Below are 24,827 nucleotides of genomic sequence, written 5' to 3'. Positions count from 1 at the left end.
TAGTCACCGACATTCTGGGGTTTATGATGGGGCTTTGTACGCCACTTATTTCAATAGATAGATGAGGTGTGATATAAATGCTTGTAGGGGAGAAGGCGTATCTTTACTGTACGACAACTTGACTACAAGTAAGAACAATACAGCAGACAGTTTGTCAGCATCACGAGTGCATTCAAGCACACAGTCCTAGCAAACATACAAGGTTACAACATCCCTCTTTGTACAAAAGATAAATTACAAAAAATTTAAAGAACAACCAACACCATAATGTACACAGGAAAATAATGTTCAGAATATTTAATGCATGAAATATGGAAATTATGCAATCAATAATAATTAACAAAATATCAAATCAGTAAAAGTTGGTATTTAACGTTCCTCTATTAGTCTGGAGGGTTTCTAAACATTTCTGGTAGACCTTCTAACATTAGTTAATGAATTTTCAACAAGTATATCGCTACAAAATAAGTGAGGTCATCTTTATCCCTGAAAGACTTGTTTCAGTTCGGCTGACATTGCCTTCATTATACCTCTGTTTCAATAGGAGGGTGTAGTACATTATTAGGATCAACATTATTTTCTCTAAACTCAAATTTTTTACGAGCACTAGGACTTAATTCCTTCAAAAACCTTCAGTTCCTCCTTCATACATTACCATTACACATTTCAACATCATATGATCTTTGTTCATTACATTTTTGCATAATAGTACCTGAGACCCAAGATTGCTCATTTGGTTGTTGTACTAACACCTTCATATCAAGTAGCAACTCTGGTAGTTCAGAACCTGCATGTTGATTATAATACCTTGCAACAACTTCACTTTTATTCAATAAGGATTCATGATCTTCAATTTTAGACAGATTCCAACCAGATTTACTTGGCAAATTAGAACGAATCGTCCTACTATACAAAAACTCAGCAGGACTTGGGGTTCTGCTGTCTACTGGAGTACAACGTAAGCATAGTAGAGCCATCTGAGGATCATTGCCTGACTGTTTTGCCTTTTTAGGGACAGATTTCATCACCGCTTCCGTTCGTTCAGCAAAACTACTGAGGTTAGTGTGGGCTACTGGCAATGTTGTAAAATCCCCACTCAACGGGTTTTCTATGGTGAACCTCCCATTTTCTACGGTGCCTTCCTACAATCCTGGGTCATGCTGAACAGCCACTTTTTTATCTATGTAAATACATATCTATTACTGATTTATTGATGCCTGTTTACTTTGTACATGTGTCAGAGTACTATTGTGTCAATTCTTGTAATTTAACTTTTCATGTTATTTGTATTTACCTGTCCTGTGTCACATTAAGAACAATTGACCTCAGGTCACCTGTATCCTATTGTATGCCTATGTATGACGTCCGCACGCCGCTTTATAAGCGGCCTGCTTTCCTAATATAAACCAGCAGTACATGTCCACCTGCTCATTATTTCGCACACCTTATAGTGGTGACCCCAGAGTGGTTCCCGGAGCCATTAGCGGACTCATACGGCGACCTAGTCTTGACTCCATGAACTACCCCACACCCCTAACGGACTAAAAATGGCGCTTTAACAAAGCGTTCAGGCGTGCTGACTCTCATCGGCAGATCACCAGCTTCATTAGTGGACCCTCACGGCACGCTCCCAAGTGCGTATTGACGCGAGTAACCCACTCCAAGTAAGAGGCCAATAGTGATCATGGACGCAGACATTCCCTCCCACATACAATTAACCATGAACTTCGCAGACTCGGATATCTCCCTCGTGCACAACCCGCCCGCACCCTCCTCCACGCCAAGACTCGCTCACTCCACGCCGATACCCGCTCCCCGCACACTCCCCAGTCCTGACGGAACAAACTAAGTCCGCCCTCGCCATAAAGCTGCTGCCCTTCACGCACAGCAACCCGTCATCATGGCTCTACAGGGTCGAGGGGCAGTTCAGGCTGGTGGGACTTACCGACGAGGTGCTGCAGGCAGACGCCATGATCAACGCCCTCCTGGAAGAGGTCTACAGGAAGCTCATCGAGTCGTCCCGTGGGTGTCTGCCACACGTCCCATCACCTACCAAAATCTGAACACCTCTCTCGTCGAGACCTGCTCCCTGCCGGTCTCCGAGAGGGCTGCCCACGCCCTTGACCATTTGAACAACCCCTGACACGACCAGAACCTCCTGGAGACTTGGAGCGAGATCCAGGACCTCCTCACCCTTCCCGAGACGGACGGCAGCGGCAGGCAGTCGGAGATAAGCCTGTCAAGGGAGATCTTCCTCTGTCAGCTCCTCCTGGAGGTTTGGACCCAGATCCTTGAGCCTTATACAGTGCCACTCGGGGACCTGATCAGGACGGTTCCACAAGGGCAGTGAAGCGGGCATCCAGACCCGCACACCCCATCAACTCCCTCCAGCCAGAGGAAAGTGGGGAGGAGGAGATAAGCACCGTCACCAGGCGGCAGCCAACCTACCATCACAAGAAGCACCCACCAGGCCCCTTGCTACTACCACCAACGGTTCGGCAAGGACGCCCGGAACTGCCAACCCCCCTGCTCTTTCGCCCATTCAAAAAACGAGGGAGGCGGCGGCCAACAGAACAGGCCGGTTTGGCAGCAGAGGAACCCAGAAGCCCAAAATCAGTAGGTTTTTACGTCCATGACACCATCTCCGGCAGGATGATGCTGGTTGACACTGGAGCCATACAATCAGTGTTCCTGCCATCCAGAGAGGACCACAAATGCCCGCTGGACCCGGCTGCCTCCCTGGCGGCCGCCAACGGGTCCCCCATCCTCTCCTATGGCACCAGGCTCCTGTCGATTTCCATCCTTGACCGGAGGTACAGTTGGAACTTCATGGTCGCGGACGTGAGAACCCCTCTCCTGGGCGCAGACTTCCTCGCCCACTTTGGTCTGGCAGTCGACGTTGGTTGCAAGCTCCCGTTGGATACCGACTCCTGCCAGTCCCTCCCCCTGGCGACGGGTGCCAGCGCGCCCGCCATCTACTCCATCACCCCGCACCAGTACGCCTAGCTGCTGAAGGAGTTCCCCGACATCTTCAAACCTGAACTGCGCCAGGTGCCTGGGGCCCCCTGCAAATCACGGAAACTACCACCACATTAAAACAAAGGGGCCCCCCCAGTGCACAGAAAGTTCCAAGGCTCCCCCCTCAGTGCCTTCAGCAGGCCAAGGATGCTTTCGTCGAGATGGAGCGTATGGGTATGTGTAGAAAGGCCTCCAGCCCTTGGGCCTCCCCCCTCCACATGGTGCGGAAACCAGACAGCTCCTGGAGACCTTGTGGCGACTACAGGTGACTCACCCTCGCCACAGAACCAGATCACTACCCTCTCCAAACATGCAAGACCTCATGGCCTCTTTCCACGGGGCCAAAATATTTTCTGAATTGGATCTTTTAAAATCCTACTTCCAGGTACCAGTAGCTCCAGAGGATATACCGAAAACTGCCATCATCGTGCCCTTCAGGTCCTATGTATTCGCCTTCTCCACCTTCGGCCTGAGGAAAGCAGGGGCGACTTTCCAGAGACTGATGGACAGCATCCTGGGGGACCTGAACTTCTGTGTCTGTTACGTAGATGACATTTTAATTTTTTCCAGGTCCCACAAAGAATACCTGCAACACATCCGGAAGGTCCTGCAGCGCCTGCAGGAGAATGACCTCATCGTCAGGTTTGATGAATGCACCTTCGGCGTCGAAAGAGTCGACTTCCTGGGCCACGAGGTATCCCTGGGAGATGTCTGCCCACTCGCATCGAAGGTTGAAGCTGTTGCCAGGTTCCCCACCCCTACCTCCTTCAGGGCTGTGCAAGAATTCCTTGAGTTGGTCAACTACTACAGGTGGTTCATCCCCAGGGTCGCACACACCATGTTCCCCCTGACGGAGATCCTGAAGGGCCATCCAAAGACCTTAGTGTGGGGCCCCGACCAGCAGCGGGCCTTCTCCCTGACGAAGGCCGCCCTCGCCAAGGCAACTGCCTTGGCCCACCAGGACCCCAACGCCCCCCTCCAGCTGATGACGGATGCCAGCAACGTCGCCTGTGGGGCCATCCTGGAGCAGGTCGTCGCCGGAGCCCCCCAGGCCATTGCCTTCTTCAGCAAGAAGCTCAGCCCCACCGAGTCACGCTACAGCACCTTCAACAGGGAACTCTGCGCAGTGTACCTGGCGGTGTGCCACTTCAAGTTCCTCCTGGAGGGCACGCCCTTCGCAATTTGGATGGACCACCAGCTGCTGGTCCACGCCTTCACAAAGCAGGGGGATGCATGGTCCTCCAGGCAGCAGCGGCATCTCGCAGCCATTGCGGAGTTCACCTGCACCATCAAATACCTCCTCGGCAGGAAGAACGCTGTAGCAGACGCTCTCTCGAGGATCAAACTCAATGCAGTGCAGCTCGGGATCGACTACAAGGACCTCACCCAGGAGCAGGCCACCGACCCAGAGGTTCCAGCTTACTGCACCGCCATCACGTCGCTCAAGTGGAAGGACGTGCCCCTCGCCCCTGGGGGGTCAACACTGCTGAATGACGTAAGCACCTGCCACCCCTGCCCCCTGTACCCACCTCCTGCCACTGTCTGGTTTTCGACATCATCCACGGGCTGTCCCACCCCTCCGGCAGGACGACGGCCAAGCTCCTGGCAGAGAAGTTCATCTGGCACGGCATACGGAAGGACACGACGACCTGGGCGAGGCAGTGCATCCAGTGCCAGACCAGCAAAGTAGGGTGCCACACCGAGTCGGGGGTGGGCAACTCCCCCCAGCCAGGAAGGCGTTTTGGACACATCCATGTCGACATGGTAGGCCCCCTTCCCCCATCAGGCGGGGCCAGGTATCTTCTGACAGTCGTCGACCACTCCACCAGGTGGCCCGAAGCGACAGCCATGGAAGAAGCCAGCCCTTTGTTGGCCGACTCAGTTGAGCTTCAGACTGTCACTAGATGGGCCAGAGTTCAATTCCCGCGGCCGGCTGATGAAGAGTTAGAGGAATTTATTTCTGGTGATAGAAATTCATTTCTTGCTATAATGTGGTTCGGATTCCACAATAAGCTGTAGGTCCCGTTGCTAAGTAACCAATTGGTTCTTAGCCACGTAAAAATAAGTCTAAAATAAGTCTAATCCTTCGGGCCAGCCCTAGGAGAGCTGTTAATCAGCTCAGTGGTCTGGTAAAACTAAGGTATACTTAATGGAAGAAGCCACCGCCAGTGCGTGCACCGAGGCCCTCCTCTCCAGCTGGATCAGCCAGTTCGGTGTCCCTGACCATATAACGATGGACAGGGGCCCAGCCTTCCTGTCCAAGCTGTGGACCACCCTAGCACACCTGCTGGGGACCACTCACTACAGCACCACTGCCCACAACCCCATGGCCAGCGGATTGGTGGAAAGGTTCCACAGGTCCCTGAAGGCATCCCTCATGGCCCGCTGCACCGCCGAGAATTGGAAGTACCAGCTGCCCTGGGTCCTCCTCAGGCTGAGGACCCCTCCAGAGCCAATGGTGACCCGTCCACAGCAGAAAAAGTCTACGGGGAGTCTTGTAGTCCCGGGCGAACTCATCACGGGGATCGCCACAACCTGACGGTCCAGAGGCTCCGTGACACGGTCGGAAAGTTCGCCCCCTGCCAGCGGGCGTATACCGACACGCCTCCCGGCCTGTCCTCCACCACCCACGTCATCGTCAGGAACAACGCCGTCCGCCCGCCCTTAACCAGGCCCTACAGGGGGCCCTTCCTTGTGCTGGAGAGAAACAAAAAGGCATTCCAGCTGGCCATCCATGGGAAGAACGACTGGGTGTCGATAGACCGCCTCAAACCCGCACTGTTGGAGGAAGACGTCAGCGACACCCCTCAACGCCTTCTGCAGGAGACGCCCCCGCAGCCCACCCCGCCCACAAGAAAGTCGCGTGGCCGCCCCCGTAAGGCCCCAGACCCAGGCAGCACTGCAGCCAACCGCTCCTGCACGCAACACACCCCCCAGCTGACATCGCGGAGCTGCGGCCCTCTCCAGCACCCCAGCAAATACTTCCTTTTATCAGGCGTTACCTACATCTTTGGCGGGGAGGATTGTAAAGTCCCCACTCAACGGGTTTTCTTTAGTGAACCTCCCGTTTTCTACAGTGCCTTTTCTCCTAACCTTAGGTCGGGGTACCTAGCCATGTTTTATTTATGTAAATGTGCATTTATTACTTACTCATTTGTGCCCTCTTGTATTGTACATGTGTCAGAGCATTGTTCTGTCTAATCTGTTAATTTATTTGTCACGTTATCTATATTTACCTGTCCTGTTTCACATTGAGAACAATTGACCTCAGGTCACCTGTATGTCTTTGTATGTCTTTGTACTGACGTCCGCACGCCGCTTTATAAGCGACCTGCTCCCTTAATAAACTAGCAATCAATGTCTGCCTGCTCTCTCTTTTGCACCCTCTCACAAGTCCGTTAATGGTATTTATTTGTTCGAGAGATCGAACGAAGTGCCAAAACGTGCCCTTTTGGGTACTCCGTATTTGGTCCGTTAATGGCACAGTATCCGCCGGGAAGGGTACTATCAGAGGCCTAAACTTTACGCTGTAGTTAGTCCGCTAAAGGCTTTCTGATGGTAGGGTGCAGCCGTAGTTAGTCCGTTAATGGCAGGGCCAAAACCGCGCTACCTGTCCCTGACCCGGGGTCACCAGTTTAAGGTTCAAGAGAAATGTCAAAAGAGAGACTATGATTCTTTATTATTCTCGACAGGTGTTTACAAAACAAAAAGTGGACGGACAGGTAGCGGGCGACCCGAGGCCCCACTGTGTCCATACAGAATTTGTGTTGCCTGACAAGCATAAAAATACATACAATATTCGTTACATGGCATATAAAAGGTAGATATACATATGGGCGGAAAGGCCGTACAATGATGCATAAGATGAGGTACATAAAGAATCTGAAATAAAGACAGGTAATATACATGACGTGATTAATGTACATCTGAAGGGAGAAACACAAGAAAGGAGAGCGCGAGTTATCGCCTTTACACGAGGTTTTAAGATATTTACTAACAACAGAAACAGGTGGAGCAGTACGGGAAGAACAAGGAAAAGCAGCCGCGGGATGCATCGTGAAAAAGAACCGCAGAACCTTCGTTCAAAATGAGAGACAGAGGTAGATTTTATAAAGATATGTTCCAAATTAAGGTAAACGAAACACAAGAAACTGAAAAAAAAATGCCAAGGATAAGGTAAAAAATGCACAAGGAGAAGGTAAGAAAAGCTAAAGTTAATTGTAAAATAATGCTAATATTCGGCGACTTGTCAAGCAGGAAGTATCACGGAGGAAGTATCAAAAGCAAGTAAATAGCAAAATGAGAGATTGCGTGGCGATAAGGATGTTGAATTCTGATGGGTAATGAGAAGGCAGATAACAAGAACATGGAATAATCATAATGACTACTGATGAAGGTAAAAACACACCATACATAGTATCAAAACAAAACATGGATAATTGTGCATTATTGGTAAGTATGAATTGGATATTGGTAAATTGCAACCATGACAGGCAAACGATGAAATTATTAATCACAAGTTTAGAAGGGAAACTGGTAATGAAGGGTAAAGGATAACATTTAAAAAAAACTAGTTTATAGGACAAATAAACTGACAAAGGAAATTCAATGGAATAATAGCAAAATGGGCAAACAATGAATCATGAAACGACTGACGAAACTAAAGAGGCTCACAAAGACCAGACAGAGTGGAAAATAGAAGACATAATACTACAGGAAAAGTTGATAGAAGAATCCATAGCAAATGAGACTACTAATAATCAAAAGGAAAACGTTAGAAAAACATTAGAACGAATTGATAAATGGACCCGTAGATGGCACACCTTTCTGATATTGCAAGGAAAATGAGATGATGTATGCAGTAAAGAACACAACAGTGAGCGTAATTGGAGCTGTACAGACCATGAGCATTCCCATTTAGGCATATTTATAGAAGAATAATCAAACAAAGTGGCTGGAAAAATTTTGAAATAAACAGTGGTAATATAAACGGGACAAGTAAAAAAAGTAAGAAGTGGGACGATAAATTAGTCCATTACGGATGAAATAAATGGTGAGATTAAAAGCTTGAAATGTAAGAATACAAGATAGGTGATCAGTGAGCTATAGAATAGTTCAAACAATGGAGAAATGACAGTCTAAAAATGTTAAAGGAAATAGAAAAGCAAGTAGCAAACCCTGTAAAATGGAATAAAGTGAGAATTTTATCAGTAACAGATTTTAACAAGTAATAAATTAAGTTGAGATATCTAAAGAGGAGTTTACAAATACAGTAAACAAAATATCAGAAAACCAAGGTCGTGAAAGATTAAGGAAGGAATAATGCCAAGATAATTAAGCATCAGTGTAGTGGAAGATAGATAGACATCGGATCATTTGATTACCCTTAATGCTATTAATCGATTATAACAAATACGTTGGTTTACCTACGTACATATGGTCTGGAGATGCTCTAAGTTCTTTGACAAACATTTTGAAACTGCACCAGAGCTAGGGAAGATGGGGTTGAAAAGAGGTCTCATTAATTTATCAAATGAATAGGAAAGGAAGACGAGTAGTAAATACTCTAAAAGGAAAAAAAGAAGAAACTGGCAAAGCGAACAGTAAGCAAGGCATCATGAACAATAACCGGGATTAATTTTCAGTGATAAGGTGAACACTACCAAAGTAGCTTCACCCTCTGAAGAGAAGTAGAAATCAACGCACAAATTATGTAGATGGCATAGTATCTCCTAGCAACATAAGAGAGGGAGTTGAGGTTTGGCAATAGGTAACGAATTCAACATGGAAATCTTAGATTAAAAAGAAAATCACTTCCAGTACAAAGCCACAGAAGTCAGTGGCACCAGTTTATGAAGCTAGGAAGAGAGTCGAGAAACCACTAACCAATTTGTATTCGGTCATCTTGGAATGAAGACTCTCCCCATAAGGCCCATATACCCCCGCAATGCATTCAACAGGGCGAACAATATAAATGTAGCTCACATTTGCTGCGGTTTTGCCACCATTGTTTTTTAGAAGTTTAGCGACGAAAGCAAATATGCTGGAAAAATTGAGCGTTGACACCGGCGAAGATCGATATTCACTCCATTGGAATGTGGTGTAGGTAAAAAAATTTAGCAATAAAAAAGCGTATATAAATGTACATACTGTTTAATCGAATTTTCTTTATTTGTTACTCCTACCGAAAGCGAGAGTAACGACAATGTTTTCATTTTGAAAGACGAATAATCGTAAGCACGCTCATTCCTGTTTGTAACGTTCATTACAATTATTAATGACTTGAAGCTCTTTACATCACAAATATTTGTTATTGAAGTTATATGAAATTAAAAATATTAATTTAATTATATAAAATATATGAAATTACTGATTTACATAATATTTATATATATATATATTTTCAAATTTAGTGGCTTATTACACAGAACGATCATTGTGCTCGAAATGATAATTACTGAGAACGATACAAAATTCAGTGTTGTGAGTTTGTTTTGAACTGGGAGAACCTACCAAGTTGTTATTATGGTTGAGGTACTTAATGTTACAGAGAAATTCTTAAATGTTTCTGCATGAAATGACAGTTGATCAACGTACTTGTATGAGAATGGTAAGCATAGAAAGTTGGGCTAGACTAAACTGATGTTAACGTCCGCTATTTCACTACCTTAGGCAGGGTCATAGCCCATTGCACGAGATAAATTACGTAGCCTAATTTCCGTAAAATAGTTTATTATTATTGTTATTAGTAGTAGTAGGCGATGTTAACACTGCCCAGTCTTTACCCTGAGCATATAAAGGCTCAGCCTAAATTGCAAGTTTGTTAGGCTAACGATCGCCAGCGTGGTGAACTGTGACCAGACTACAAGCTCTGAGGGCAGAACTAAGCATTACCCACCACGTCTGGTATTTCCTTTAAAAATGACCGTGGTATTTCTAAGTAACAGCCCCTCACGGACTGCATGGAACGGTTACCAAAATACTATAGGAAAAGTCAAGGTAGAACTAAGCTTTAGGTCCGCATTGGGTATTTCCTTTAAAAATGACTTTTCCCATAGTATTTTGGGTTATTTTTCGTTAGACTCCAGCCACCTCCCGCTTTATAATTTATATTTTTCTTGGGTAAATCACATCAAAACAAAAATTTCTTCTCAATACATAACCTTCGCAAATGCCTAATAGCAGAGAAAAATAAGGACTTGTAAGGTAAGACAATACCAGCCCCCTCCATAACTAATACCTAAAATTGTAACCAGTAAACACCCCTAGTTTACGTTAGGTTGGTATTTTTAGGTTCTTTTACTACCTTACCATTTCTGGCCATTTTTGCATGAAAAATCCAAAATGGTTTTTCATGCAAAAATGGCTAGCTGGCACCTTTGGAAATGGCTGGCTGGAGTCTTCCGAAAATTACCGTATTTTGGTTGCTTATCAAGAATTTACCGATATTTTTTGTCGGTTGACTATAATTAACCTCAGAGCTGATAATGTTTTTGTATGCTGGCCATCCTGGAATGAAATCGTGCATGCGCAGGGTGTTATAGGGGAGCTTTTGTAAAAAGTGGTTTCCTTTGCCCCCCAGCTAAGCAACGCAGTCTACTAGGTTAGGTTAGATTAGGGTACGTTAGGTTAATTTGAATCCTTTTATAATAGATTTCCTTAGCGAATCCCTTCTTGAACATATGACTCCCTAATGACTTTAGTATTCGGGGAACCGTTCCATACAGTCTGTGCGGAGCTGTTACCTAGAAATACTGCTCAGGGTGCTGTTTCACGTATATTGTACATGGAACCGGTAAAATTATGAGATTTGTCATCAGTAGGCCTATTTCTGTGGGTCATGCCTTGCATAGGAGCAAATCAGGAAGTAAATCAAAGTTAGGCAGACTTCAACAGAGTAGGCCTACATGTAAAGGAGATAGCCCCCTAAAGAAATTGTTGTTAGGCCTAATATAATTTTTGGATAAACATATATAGAAAAGAGATTATTCGATGTAGTACAGGTGGGAAATCTGAGAAATCTACAGAGTTAGCTTAATCAGAAATGTACCAGCTTTTGTTTATGTTTTTACGTCTACCCTAAGGGGCTGGTACTGAACGTGGGGGAAACGTCACAGGGCACTGTGTTCAGTTTCAGTCCCTTGGGGATGAACATAAAAACACAAACAAAAGATGGTAAATTCTCCAAATTATCTCAGCACTTTTTGAAATTATCTCGCTTGCACTGCATTGGACTATACAATTGAGGACTGTTGCCACAGGAGTAACTGGTTGTTACTGAACCAGAGGGCTGCAGTAGTAGTCGTCAGTTTTACCCATTTATACATCCTTTCCTATATTTTTCGGTCAAGAAATTACATTAGCTTAGTAAGCTATATCTTCACATGGTTCTTCTTTACATTTACCAGTTGGGATGCAACCTAACCAAATTTTCCATAGGGTGCCATGCCCTTACCTGGCCAGGAGCCATAAACCTTTGATGGCATGGAGGGTTATACGCACTTACTAGCCTATATCTTATACTGCAGTCCTAGAGTCTTTAAATGGTATGAAATAAAACCTCCAAAAATTTGGTTACTTGGTAAATTACTGGCAGTTCGTTGATTGCCATTTTTGTCGGAGTTAGTAAGTATTCCCAAATCTGAATTTGATATAAACCCAATCACATCTCTCTCCTGTCATTATTAGGCTAAGATGCCCGTACTGTAGTGCCCTGAATGCCCAATTAGCATAGGCTACTTGGTCGCAGGAATTTTAAACCCACTAATTGTGTGCCGTGTTGATGTAGTTCACGCCTTAGGCATATGTTTTATGAACCCAAGCAGTCAGAATATAATTCATATGTCCACATATCCCCTTGTTTCCATTCTAGTTCAAGCATCTTTTCACTATTTCAGTGCCACAGTGGAAGCACATTCCTTTAGTTATATTGATTTCATTACAAGAACTGAAGAATTTCAGTGCCGGAAAGAGGACGATATACCAGCATTTACCCAGTCTTACTCATAAACTTATTGTGTTTGGAAGTGGTATCTAAAATGTTTTGTGTGTAAATATTGGGAGTATAGAATAAATTAAATGTGCCAATCCACCCGAGAGCTGCCCTAAACTTATCATCCCTGCCAAAAGCACTATACCACCAGCCTAGCGCTTTCATGAAATCACTCAGCTGAAGAAAGCTTAAGAGGGTGGAACTCAACAATTTTGATGTCAGCCACTTCGAGGAAGATTAAAAGTTCATTTTTTTTATAATTTTGTATGGTGATGTAAAAGGATTTTGACTTGTTACCACTTGTTATCAATAAGGAGTAGCCTGGGCCAGGCCATGTCTCTGAATAAAAACTTCCCTACCAGCATTCTATTTCACTCTTAATTTGTGGAGGGGGACAAAAGGCTTCCAGGCCAAGTCAGGGTGCAGTGGCCTAAGCTGAGGTAAGGTTAATGGAAAGTTTTTAGAATGCATTTTAGATTTTGACCTACTATCATTAAGGGATAGCTTAGGCCAGTCTACATATGAGAACAGAAACTTTCACCCAAGGTTTTACTGTTTATATTCACTTAGTTTGATGGTGTTTATGTAGGTCCAAGCTGGCCCTAGGTTAAGTTTAGGTTAAGGGAGGGTGGTTAAGAGGTATCCCTGCTGAAGTATGTGTGTGCTGTGATTTTAAGCAGTCTGTACAATGTGAGCAATGCCAGACCATGTGTTCAAACAAAAAACTAAGACAAACCAGCTGATAGATGTCAGTCTACTTTCACCCTAAGCTTGTTATATTTGACATCAGAATTCAGCCACTTAACATAAGCTTTAGCCTAACTATAAGCAGATGTTTAGAGGGGGAATACCCCTCACTTACCAAGCACTTTTTTTTCGGCCTTCACAAAATGCAGACATCATGCATTGCTATCTGCTAGGTTGTCTGTTGAACTTGACACTTTCTTTTGAATGATTGTTGGTTTATCTGGTTTTGTCTGGTTTTTACTCACGAAGAAAAAATACAAAGGCATTGAGGGACATGAACGTTTGTGTGGTCACTTCATGCCCCCTATTGGCACTGACCCACACAGGTATTGTAGTGCTTGTAAATGCAAGTCCAGTACTCACTTCCCTCCCTGTAAGGGGTGTATTGGTTTGTCTCTGCCTCAGTGGGAGAAGATTAACAGGAAGAAGAAGGATAGAAAGCATTCACCAGTCTTTCTGGAGCAAACACTCCCCAGGTGAGTACTGAACCCCTCCAGTTCTTGTCTCCCCCCCCCATTGCTCTCTTTCTTACCCAACATTCTTTGCATGCCTCTTCTCATTAGTCTGAGGGACACCCAAGCATAGAAGGGAGATTGTCTACCACATGCACTCCTCACATGACAGGTTGTTAACCTACTGTGATCTCTCCCTGCTTCCCCCGACTATTGCTGATTCTCCAGAAAGTTCTAGGTGTGCATTCATTTTTGGTTGAGTACCTGCAGATGATGTGGTCTTCATTGAACATCCTGGAAAATCCCTCTTTCTCAGCATTTCTCAACCACTTCTTCAGCTAAGAAGGAAGATTCTCCCCTGCTCCTTCCATCGCTAAGGAAGTTAACCCTCTAGTGCAATACTGATTCCAATCAAAGATACTCCAGCTCCTTCTTCAGCAACTCTTCCTGCCTCAATCATTCTTCCGGCATTCAAAGAGAGCAAGACCCCAAGTTAGGACTCCTGGTATTAAATCATAGTACCATTAGACTTTTGTACAAACCTAGTTTTGTGGCTAGAACCGAGTCTGCACCTTCCCCAGATTCACTTGATCCTTTTGTTGTCCCATCATTGCCAGTACAGCTGGGAATGAGGAAGATTGATCATGTCTATTGAAAGCCATGAATATTTATGTGGGAGAGGGGAGGGGCCCACTGTTGTTGTAGCTCTTATGATCCTAAAGGGTGATTTTGATCCCAGAAATTCTTTCATGGCACTTAAATAGGATTTCTTTTTATTAAAATCCATTGTATGGAATCTTTTAGTGTTTAAATGTTTCTAAGATGCCAGATGTACGATATTAATTCCCAGAAACATTTGTAGACGGGTAAAAAAAAAATTTTAATTGCACTGCATAAAGGATATAAGCTTATGTGTGAAATTGAAATAAGTTTATTCTGTTTATTTATGGCCTAATGATGTCGATAAGAACAGGTAGTTAAAAACTTGGCTGTGCCAAAGTTGGATCAAAAGGGGTAGGTCACCATTGTGCCCAGATCAGAAGTACTCTAAAACTGCTGTATCCTATTGGCCTCATGAAAATGTCTTAATCCATTGTAAAATTCCATACCGAAAGTAGCCTCTTGTCTTGGACATTCATACATCTGAAACACATTTTGTTTGAAAAGAAAAAAAAAACTTGGATTTATTATCTTTCCAATAGCCATAATAGTGCCTTTAACATACATAACTTGGTTTGGGAGATCTAACTCACAAGCCCCTGAATATCTTATCAGTTAGCTTTATCAATGCTTCAGGTTAAATTGTCTGTTTCATGTACTAATGCGAATTCCTACATGTCCTCATAACCCTTTAGTCATATTATTTAGCAAGGAAGTCTGGGGTGAAGTTAATGTAGTTTTTCTTTTCAGGTTCACTTATGAGAAGTTATGACCAAAACTAATCAAAAATGAGCTATTCTCATTGTGAATATTGTGAAGTGATAGGTTTATATAAGAAAAATTAATTATAGTTTTTTATTTTTCAGCTTCAGTTTTGCACTTTTCATAGATATGCAAGTCTGTATCATGTCTAATCCCACTTCCAACAATCTCCTCACTTTGCCTGTAGCTGAAAGGAAAAGTGGAGCTTGAGCCACATAATTGCTGCGCCCCCCCCATACATTTAACAGTGCTTTGGTTACAATTTACCCTGTACCTGCTAAATGTATACCCTCCCTCATGAAAACTGATGGGTTTTGTGTTAATTGAAATTTTTAATGAAATTTTTCTTTCTTGTGCTGTGCCACCAGTTTACACAGAGGGCCCTCCTCCCAGCCCCAAACCTCGTATGGCAAACTCACAACACCTAGAAGAATTACCACTGATAGGGGACGCCCAGATGCACTGCCAATGGAGAAATTGTGCTTCTGCTTCTTCTTCCTGTAATTTGTCTTTAGATGTAGACCACATAGGATGAGTTTATGTAAACTGATGGGCCTGTATTAAAAAAAGAAAATTTTGTTGTTATCACTGGATAATGCATTGGGACTTTTGTCATTTCAGAACAACTGAATATGGGGCCTCGTCGTCAGATTAAGGGAACCTACTCAAAAGTTCATCAGGCCAAGGTTACGGAAGAAGACCGCCGTAAGCGTTATAAGGAGCGTAAAGTTATTCCAAATTTTGACAGCCTTTTCTTGCGGAAAAGTGATAACAAAGGAGATTCAACAAATGACCCATTTGATTGTTTAGTGGACCAGAAAAAGGTAAGCCCTGTGCCATCTTGGTATAGAATTGAAGGTAACTTGCCTGCTTTGTATTATGTACTAGAATAGCAGTTGTGCAAAATGTAACTGTTCTTGCAGGAATACAAACCATTGCATTTTATGTAGGAGTATTCCTCAGCAGGAGTTGGAAACTGCTGTTGAAGCTTGGTAACAAGCACTTCATTCCTACTGAAACACAAACCAGAGTCATACATGTAGGAGTATCCTCAGTGCAAACTGAAATGGTTGTTGAACTTGGTAACAAGGTAGTTAACTGATGGTTATGGGGTTAAGGGGGCCGAATATCCCATTCACCTGTAGTTATGTAATTTGTGTTTGGAAATGCAAACCTTCATCATTTATATAGGAGTATCAGTGTGAGCTGGATTGGTAGTTGAACTTGGTAACTATGTACATACAGTTGACCCTCGTTGAACCGGACCCCGATGAAATGGACACCGAAGAGGGTCAGCCGATTTAAAATACATAATGTTGATCCACGATTTAAGATAGTTACTGTTCCTCAGCTCATCACATACCGTTTTCCTTCTTATTTACCAAAGGTAAATAAAAAACTTTTTTTTAGTTGAAACTTACCCTGTATCATTAGCTTTATCTGTGGCTACTTGGCGCGGGTTCAGCGGGTGTTAAAATTCAAACTGTCATTAACGAAAGCTCTGAATAGTTACAGCAATTGTTATGGTTGTTCATTCTACTCTTGTCGGTCAACATGGCCATTAGTGTAGACAAGTGCTCTAGAAATTTTGCTTGTTTTCTGAAGTAACAATTGGATCTTAGGGTTTTTGGTCTGTATTTGGCAGTATGGATTCTTCATCTCTATTTTCCTTATCAAAATCTATTAGATTTTGTAAGGTATGTTATAGACCAGATTGAATAATTGGCTTGCGTATTTAGTAATTGACATACATATGCACTTACTTGCATGGATCATCAGGTGGCGACTTACAATTCTGACAACCTTCGTGATCATTGCGGGATTGTTCTTTGGGAGAGAGAGAGAGAATAAAAAAAGATACACTCAGGACCTGAGTATAAGAACAGTCTTAAATCTAGGATTCAGGAAGTTAGAGACAGGTCTATAGTTTCTTCTACACCCAAACATCAGCTACAGGATAGTAGGCTAGATTTTTGTGCAATTTGTTTGATTCAGTTAAATCTAGTATGGAGTTGTATCTATTTAAGTTGTTGGCATTGTATGTGTCTAGTGCATTGGCTGGGACAGTGTCTCCTTGTTCCTTGGCCACTCTGCAGACACAGCCTTGTCCTGTCCCCCATCCCTGCTGACAGGCCTGGTAGTCCTGGTTGTTTCCAGACGAGGATTAACATCCCAAGATGTTCTAGGACTGTGCCTTCTCTCTCCTGCCTTTGCATTTTGATCCTCCATGGATGGAGTTAAATCGCAGTTGCATAGGACAGTTATTATAGGTCTAGATCTTGTTTTTGACCTGTTGACCCATGGTTATTTTAGCAAGTCGGCTGAGCCAGGTTACCAGTCTCTTTCCGTAGTGAACATTGCTGCTACGGCTGCTGATCGCTTTCCTTAGTGAATGTTGCTGCTGCACATGCATCTGCCTCAAGGATCCCGTAGTCCTTAGTTAGGCTTTCTGTTAGTGAATGTTCGTGCCACAACTTCCTCTCATTGACGACAGTCCAAGTTTTGATTCATCAAGGCCTCAATTATGTCCGTTTCCGAGGCTTTTGCGATTTGTATGGGCTTTCCCAAGCAAAGGCTATGCGTGTCAGATATTCACGTTCGTCCATAAATGTCGAGTTCGGTTGAGCTTCCTCACGCTCCTTCGTCGAGGCCGCTCCAAGCCTATTCTAGGCTGCAGGAAGCTTCATCGAGTCTGCACACCACCTCTGCTAGGCCGTAAGCTGCCTCGGCTAGGCTGCAGGCCACCTTAGTTGGGCTGCAATCCGTCTCAGTTAGCTGCAGTCCGCCTCAGTTAGGCTGCATGCTGCTTCAGCTAGGCCACAAGCCATCTCAGTTAGGTTGCACGCCGTCTCAAGTAGGCCACAAGCCGCCTCAGTGAGTCCAGAGAAGAGTCTGCTGTTTCTCAAGGGACAGTAGGCTGTAGAGTTTCTTTGGGACTGCAGTTAGTGTCGATGATGTGTGGGTTTTTGATTAGTAAGATGAGTGAGGAGTTAAGTGCACACGAGCGGGTTCATAGTGAGAGCAAGTACACAGGTCGCGCTTCTCCTGTGTTGGAAGGTAAGTCGTGGTTGAAGTATTCTTCGTCCCCCCCATGTGTCAGCTGGGTCTTCTCCGTCAGGCCTTGAAAAAGACTTTTTCCTAGTTCAAGTATCCTAGGCTATTTGCCGGAGTGGATTACGAGAATTTTAGCACCAGATCTTAGAATTCTAATACTGCCCGCTCTCTAAGAGCTTCCAGGTTGAGGTTTGATTATTCGCCTCTCCCTCCTTTTAGACTGTCAGATTTTGTTCATGGGAGGTTTTACTATTGTTCCCATTCCTTCTTGCTAGGAAGTCTCAAGTGTATCAGACAGGCGAGTTCCTCCCCATTTCTCCTGATCTGGCAGCGGAGGGAGCTTTTCTGTCCATGTTTCCTGCTAAAGCGTCATTGCTTTAGGCAGGTTGCATTTCTTTATTCCTTAGGCTGAGAATATGTATGGAGCTTGACTAACAATATCAAACCTATGTCTTTCATTAAAATTGTGCTGTACACAGTTGTACAGTTTTTAAGGAGTCTGGTGAACTTCTTCCTCCTTTGACCAAGGAACCTTTTGTTAAGACCTTAAGTGTTTTTTCCCATCAGTCCCAAGCCTCTTAAAGGAAAGTCTCCTGTGCCTTCCTAGTTCTTCATTAGAAGGGTGGGTAGAGCTTTCGGCTAGCATGCTGTTGGCCCAGCATTCGACTCTCCGACTGGCCAATGAAGAATTAGAGGAATTTATTTCTGGTGATAGAAATTCATTTCTTGTCATAATGTGGTTCGGATTCCACAATAAGCTGTAGGTCCCGTTGCTAGGTAACCAGTTGGTTCTTAGCCTCGTAAAATAAATCTAATCCTTCGGGCCAGCCGTAGGAAAGCTGTTAACCTGCTCAGTGGTCTGGTTAAACTAAGATATACTTAACTTAACCTGTGCCTTCCTTGTGTTTTAGATGGCCTTCAGACTGTGCTACCTGCTTAGTAGGTCTTTCTTTCTAAGTGCAGGAAGGAAGAAAGTATCCTTTCACCAGCTGTGTTCCAGATCCTGTTCTGCAAAGGGACAGAAGTTTATCTCCTCCTCTTAGCCCTCAGGTACCAGGGGCTGGGGAGCAGGTTAGCCTCTTCGCTCAATTGTGGAACGATTACAGGTAGATGCTTGGGTAGCAAAAGTGCTTTTGGAAGGCTATTGCATTCCTTTCAGGCTTTGCTTCCTCTGTCAACCAGCCCATAGCTTTTCGAACTTAAAGAAGAGAAGGGCCTTGAGTCAGGAGGTCTCTTCACTGTTAGAGAAATCAGTAATATAAGAAATACCAACTACATTGCCAGGTTTTACACAGGCTTTTCCTGGTTCCAAAGACAACAGGAGGTTGAAGGCCTGTCTTAGACATTTCTAAGCTCTGCCCCTATGTCCATGTTTCCCCCCTTTTTTCTTTGGATTCGGCCTCCACGGTTGTAGCCGCCTTGGATGTTTACAGTGGACATGAAAGGTGCATACTTTCATGTTCCCATTCACCAGTGTTCAGGAAGTTCCTACACTTAGTCTTTGGGGGAAAGATTTACCAATTTCGAGCTCTTTGTTTCGGTCTAAGTTCCACACCTCAGGTTTTCACCAGGGTCTTATCCTCTTTGCAATGGCTTCACTTGCTAGGAGTGAAGATTCTTTTTTACTGAGATTGATTATACAGTAATAATACCTCGAACTTGCGCAATTCGAGTTGCACGAATTCACAGACACATGAATTTTTTATTGGAACCTAATTAATGGTCATACACGAGTTTTTCACAGACACACGAACATTTCTAAACATAGAAACCCTGCAAAAGTGTTTGTTTAATTTTTTTATGTAATTTGTAAGTTTTCAAGCTTTTATGTGTAAATTAAATAACATTAAATATTATTAAAAATAATAATATCTCTCTCTCTCTCTCTCTCTCTCTCTCTCTCTCTCTCTCTCTCTCTCTCTCTCTCTCTCTCTCTCTTTCTTTTTTTAGTGAGATGAATTTTTATGGTACATGTAAACAGGTATGTTTATTTGTATGATAAATAAACTTTTAAGTAATAACATGTACTAATTTTCAAATATTTAATTAATAAAATTAAGTAATAATAATATTAATAAAACTTCTTACAAAAGGGATTTTGACAAAGGAAAAATCTATTTCTGGGCTCGATCTGTGTCACCCAGTGAAATGGTTCCAATAGCACTCATTTCTAGGTATAACTATTGCTAAATATACCAGAGAAAAAAGCTATCCACAATGCCGGGGTGTCGGTATGCACTAGGGGTGAGTGGACTCCACTATCACAGGTCTTCGTCCAATAGGTCTCTCTATTCTCAAAGTCCCAAATTTGGGTGTGCTGTACCAAGGATTGCTTCCCCGCTCACCCACTAGGCGTCACCACGTGACCGCCACTTCATTCCAATTTTAGCACAACCTCGAGAACACGTGAAATTTTGTTTTTGTGATTGTGTTCCGTATTTTGGCAGCTCATCATGTCTTCCACCGAGAGTTTCCCACCATCTAAGTTGAGTACTATTTCTGGTTGGTTTGTTTAACGCAAGAGGCATCGTATTTACGAATTGTACATAAATATTGTTTACCAGTGTAAACAGTTCTGCGTCGCAGCCGAGCGTGGGCTGTATGTTTGCCTCTTTCCCGTTTTCGACCTTCATTCTCAACTTTTCTATTAAATGAACGAATTCTCCTAGTTTTTAACTATACTCCATTCAGTTTGGAGCTTAATTGGAGAATTTACCAGGTCGCTGGTTGGAGATGAGGAATCGGGTATCACGAGAGAATTAGGCTCCCCCTTTTCTGATAATAGAATTCGAGTCTTTTTATCGGTCGTCTTCCTCCACCAGCGAACTGGTTCCTTCTCGATGGTGTAAATTATTTGAACATGATGATAGCTGGTATGTACAAGGATGGATGACATGTCTATTCCTGGATTAATTTATGCGATTCGGCATCAGGGAGGCCATTTTGGGTACCTAACGTTACCAAAATAACCCATATTTCCTGGACCTTCCCTACCGCCGAGTCAATTATGTATTTATATATGTATTTATATATGTTTAATCCTAGGCTACCCCACATCACGAGTGGTTATCTCTTATATTTTGGTTGTTCATATGCTAGGTAGTTTTATTTCTAATATAAGGTAGTTAACTACCCTAACCTACCAAGGCTAGGCATGACAGTGCTCTTACACGATGTTCAAACTACCTAGCTCTCCCAACCAGGCCGTCTTACGGTTTTGGTGGGGGGAGGGTTAGGCTAGTGAGGGAGTTCCCCCGTTCTCACTTAGCCCACCTGACCAGGCCGTTAGGTTTTTGGAAGGTGAGGTTAGGCTAGTAAGCGAGTTCCTCATTCACATTTAGCCCACCTGACCAGGCCGTTAGGTTTTGGAAGGTAAGGTTAGTTTAGTGAGGGGGCTCCTCACTTCTTATTTTGCCACCTGACCAAGCTGTCTCAGTTTTGGGGAGTATGGCTGAGTTAGGACGTAGGTCCTTCTCTCCCCACACCAGTGGCATTATTCCTGGCCTTCCTGACCAGACCAAGAAGCTTTGGTTTTTGGAGGGTAGGCTAGGATCAATTAACTCCATATTTTCGTGTATGTAGCCTAGTCCCCATCTTTTTACCTTAATGATTAGAATTTGGTGACGTTGCCTGAGCGTTGTCCTCGTAAGAGGAAAGCTGTTCGCTTGCGTTCGGCACCCCGTAAGGTGGTTATAGTCGGCGTCCAGAGGGTGCTACCCACCTGACCGGTCGCTATTCGCCGGGTTTCCGCCACTCACTACCTTTCCCATACGGGCGGTGTTTCGTTAGCTCGCTTCTAATTGCTTTAGTAGTTAGTAGCTGGAGCGTCGAACATTGTCCCGTGGATGCATAATAACAGTTAGGGTAGGTTAGAATTCACTTCTCCGCCGGGCTAGTCTGATTTTTCGCTGTTTTTGTCCAATTAACCACTCCGGTAGATATGGGTCACAGTTGTTGGTGGTTTCCATTATATGGTTTCCTCCCTGGGCGTTTGAGAAGGGGCTATATGCGACCCCCCTACTCCGCCACTATTACGCCGTCCCCATATTATGAGACACAATGAGATTTCAGTGACTATTCACGGCTGAGTGTCATAGAGTACCTGCTTATAACATTTATATAATAGTTAACCATTCGGTAGTTTAAGCTATGTTTTAGATTTTGCTGCCGGAATCAGTTCCGGCGGGGTTTTGCCTTGTTGATTCACATGTATCATCACCCATAAACTAAGTTAAAGTAATGCCGCCGGACTTAGTCCGGCGAGTCTTGCCTTAATGATACTCATGTACCATCATTTCACTTACAGATGGTACGTTGTTAGGAGCCAGGGTGCTCGGCCGTTCTCCAGCAATCATGCGGACACGAGGTGTGCCGCTCGCACTCCAGCTGTGCAGTGCATGTTGGGGACCTGACCGTTTGGCACCCGGACGGCTGTGAAATTTGTTACGCTCTTTACGAGCTGGCGTCCGATGAGTCGGTAAGTGATGGGAGACTGCTAACCTTTAGTCCCCTTTTGATATTGATGGCTCATATGGAAATATACGAAAATTGGGAGAATATTTTCAGTAAGTCCTACCTTCTCTTCCAGTCTAACCCAGCAATCCGTACCTCTTCGCTGTCGACCCTTAAGACCTGGGTCAGCGGATTTGGGAGGAACGTTGCGTCCGGCAACCCCTACGTGCTCTCGGAGGAGATCTGTAATCTCCTCTACCCTGGTGCCCGGATCTCCGCCACATTACCGAGGGAGTTGGCCGCCCCACTCATTGAGAAGATCAGGCAAGAGACGCAACCCTCCCAAGACGACAACCTGTGCGGAGAGGTGGCAGAAGAGGTGGCGGCTATCAACATCCACCTGGAGCCCATGAGCGTGGATGACCAACAGGTAGAAGGTAGGGTGGTAAGTGAGGCAGGTGAGGTTAGTTTAGATAGAACCTTATTTAGTTCACCTTCTTCTTCTTCCTCTTCCTTCCAGGGATTTCCAAAGTCAGCTAACCTTGGGGACAGATCTCGGTCTGTTATGCCCAAGGTGAAATCCCTGAAAAAGAAGGACTTACCAAAGTCCTCTAGACCTCAAAGGTCTAATCGGCCAGCTCCCTCTAGGTCGTCACTGGCTCCCAAACCGGTGGCGTCCTCAAGTAAGGCTACTCCCTCTTATAAGGGGTCGAGGTCCAGAGATTCAAAGGCTAAGCCCCCACAGCCTAGCTTTGACTCTGAGGCCTTTGTCGAACTGCTGATGCAGAAAATCGACTCCAAGGTAGAAGCTAGGCTAAACGATCTCTCGACTCACCTGGTCACAAGCTTACAGTCCTCCGGAGAGTCAGTGCAGTCATTGGCACAAAAGGTGCAGGCCCAGGAAAGCTTGCTCTCCGGTTCATCCGATCCGAGCAGCACAACAATCCCACGTTGTCCCGGATGCCTCCAAACTGCCCCCTTTGATAAGGGGGAAACCCGTGGCGGCTGGCCCTGCATGCTCCCCTGCATAATGGCACACTGACCATTGAGGGTTTGGGCACTCGTCATCTGGAGGAACTGGAGTTCTTTCCAGCTGATCTAGTGCCTCCCTATCCAGGTTTTGCCAGGTTAACAGAAGAAGCCTGGATTAGGTCTGATAAGGTCCCTAAAGAGACAGTCATCTTCCCAAGGGACCAAGCTCAATCCACCCTGATGCGTGCTCTCACCGAATGGGAGTGCGAGAACACGAAACTTACCCCCTTCAAGGGAAGTTTTATGTTGTTCTCCGTAGGTGACGCCATCCCTACCCCCTGCACTACTAAGATTACAGAGTTGACCCTCCAGGCGGGGATAGATGACAAGCCCATGCCTCAACTCCGGGAGACAGATTCTACTTCCCTTCTCTTCCCCGGAGATTCGGAGTGTTGGTTGGGAGCTCCGGCAACTTTTGCGGTGGGGAAACTCGATCCCGAGTGTGCCTCCACCCTATTCAGTAAGCAACTTCCCAGAATCCCGGAGGCTCTGCTCAAGGCGGAATTTGAGGCCAAGTGCAGGTTGAGTCGCTCCCTGCACTCCGTCACCATCTCAGAGGTAACGGCATTAGCTTATAATGATGAACCTCTGTTTCGGGTCCTCTTGAAGTCATTATTGGCTTCCTTCCAATCGGACCTTTATGACTTTGTGGTAGGGAGACAGAACTGCAGGAAACACATCTTCGCAGATGCCACCATCAGGCATGAGCCCAATAGACTTATGAAGAGTTCTATCTGGGGACCTAACCTCTTTCCAGAGGATGAGGTCAATAATGTTATGGCGGAGGCAACTAGAGCGAACCAGAGTCTCCGCTCTCGCTGGGGCCTTCCTTTCAAGAGGAAGTTCTCTGAGACCTCCGGACCTCAACCTAAAGAAAAGAAAAGGTTCAGGAGATTCCAGGGCTTTAAGAAACCTCAGGCTCAAACAGTGCTTCAGGCAGTACCGGTCTCACAGATCGGCCAGCCTTCTACATCTAAGTCACAACCTCAGCAGCAGTTCGTACTGATGCAGCCGGCTCAGCAAGCTTCTGCTCCACCAGCCTTCGTGACGTCCCCAGCTTTCAACGCCTCGTTTGAAAGCCAAGGGGCGTTTCGAGACTACAATAGGCATGCAAGGGGAAGCAGGGCTAGAGCCGCCTACAGAGGTAGAGCAGCATCCAGACCTCTCTCACGTGGAAGAGGAGGCCATGGAATCAGAGGAAGTAAGGCCTCTCCCAATCAATGAGACACCTCAGGTAGGCGGGAGATTATATCTCTTCAGGGACCATTGGACCTTCAGCCCGTGGGCCCACAGCATAATCTCCAAAGGTCTGGGATGGAGCTGGAGCAAGGGGCCTCCCCCACCAGTCAGATTCCATCAACATCCATCCAAAGACTTACTGGACTTTGCAAAAGAACTTTTGCAAAAGAAGGCAATAAAGAAAGTCAGACACTTGAAATTTCAAGGCCGTCTGTTCAGTGTCCCGAAGAAAGACTCAGACAAACAAAGAATAATTCTGGACCTGTCTCGTCTCAACTTATTCATTCAATGCGACAAGTTTCGCATGCTTACAATCTCGCAGTGCGGACCCTACTTCCCGTGGGGCCGTCACCACCTCTATAGATCTTTCAGGCGCATATTATCACATTCGGTTGCGGAAACTTCTCCCTTACCTAGGG

General features: G+C 44.9%; 1 protein-coding gene across 5 annotated transcripts in view; it reads left to right on the top strand.

Annotated features, from left to right (window-relative positions):
* Positions 1 to 24,827, top strand: part of LOC136834666 (uncharacterized) — a 155,720-nt gene that overhangs the window by 14,096 nt on the left and 116,797 nt on the right. Inside the window, exons 1-2 of one of the 5 annotated variants that reach the window (XM_067097273.1) lie at positions 937 to 1,058; positions 15,253 to 15,455. In XM_067097273.1, the coding sequence (XP_066953374.1) occupies positions 15,264 to 15,455 (192 nt within the window). In that variant the 5' untranslated portion in view covers positions 937 to 1,058; positions 15,253 to 15,263. Of the gene's footprint in view, positions 1 to 936; positions 1,059 to 9,429; positions 9,629 to 15,252; positions 15,456 to 24,827 lie in introns of those variants that run through there. The other 4 variants (XM_067097255.1, XM_067097268.1, XM_067097277.1 and 1 more) reach the window with 4 other exon arrangements.

Source organism: Macrobrachium rosenbergii, chromosome 4 (genome assembly GCF_040412425.1).
Source record: "Macrobrachium rosenbergii isolate ZJJX-2024 chromosome 4, ASM4041242v1, whole genome shotgun sequence".
NCBI classification, from domain to species: Eukaryota; Metazoa; Arthropoda; class Malacostraca; order Decapoda; family Palaemonidae; genus Macrobrachium; species Macrobrachium rosenbergii.
The sequence above is the reverse complement of the archived record's forward strand: the minus strand, read 5'-3'. Positions and strand labels throughout refer to the sequence as shown.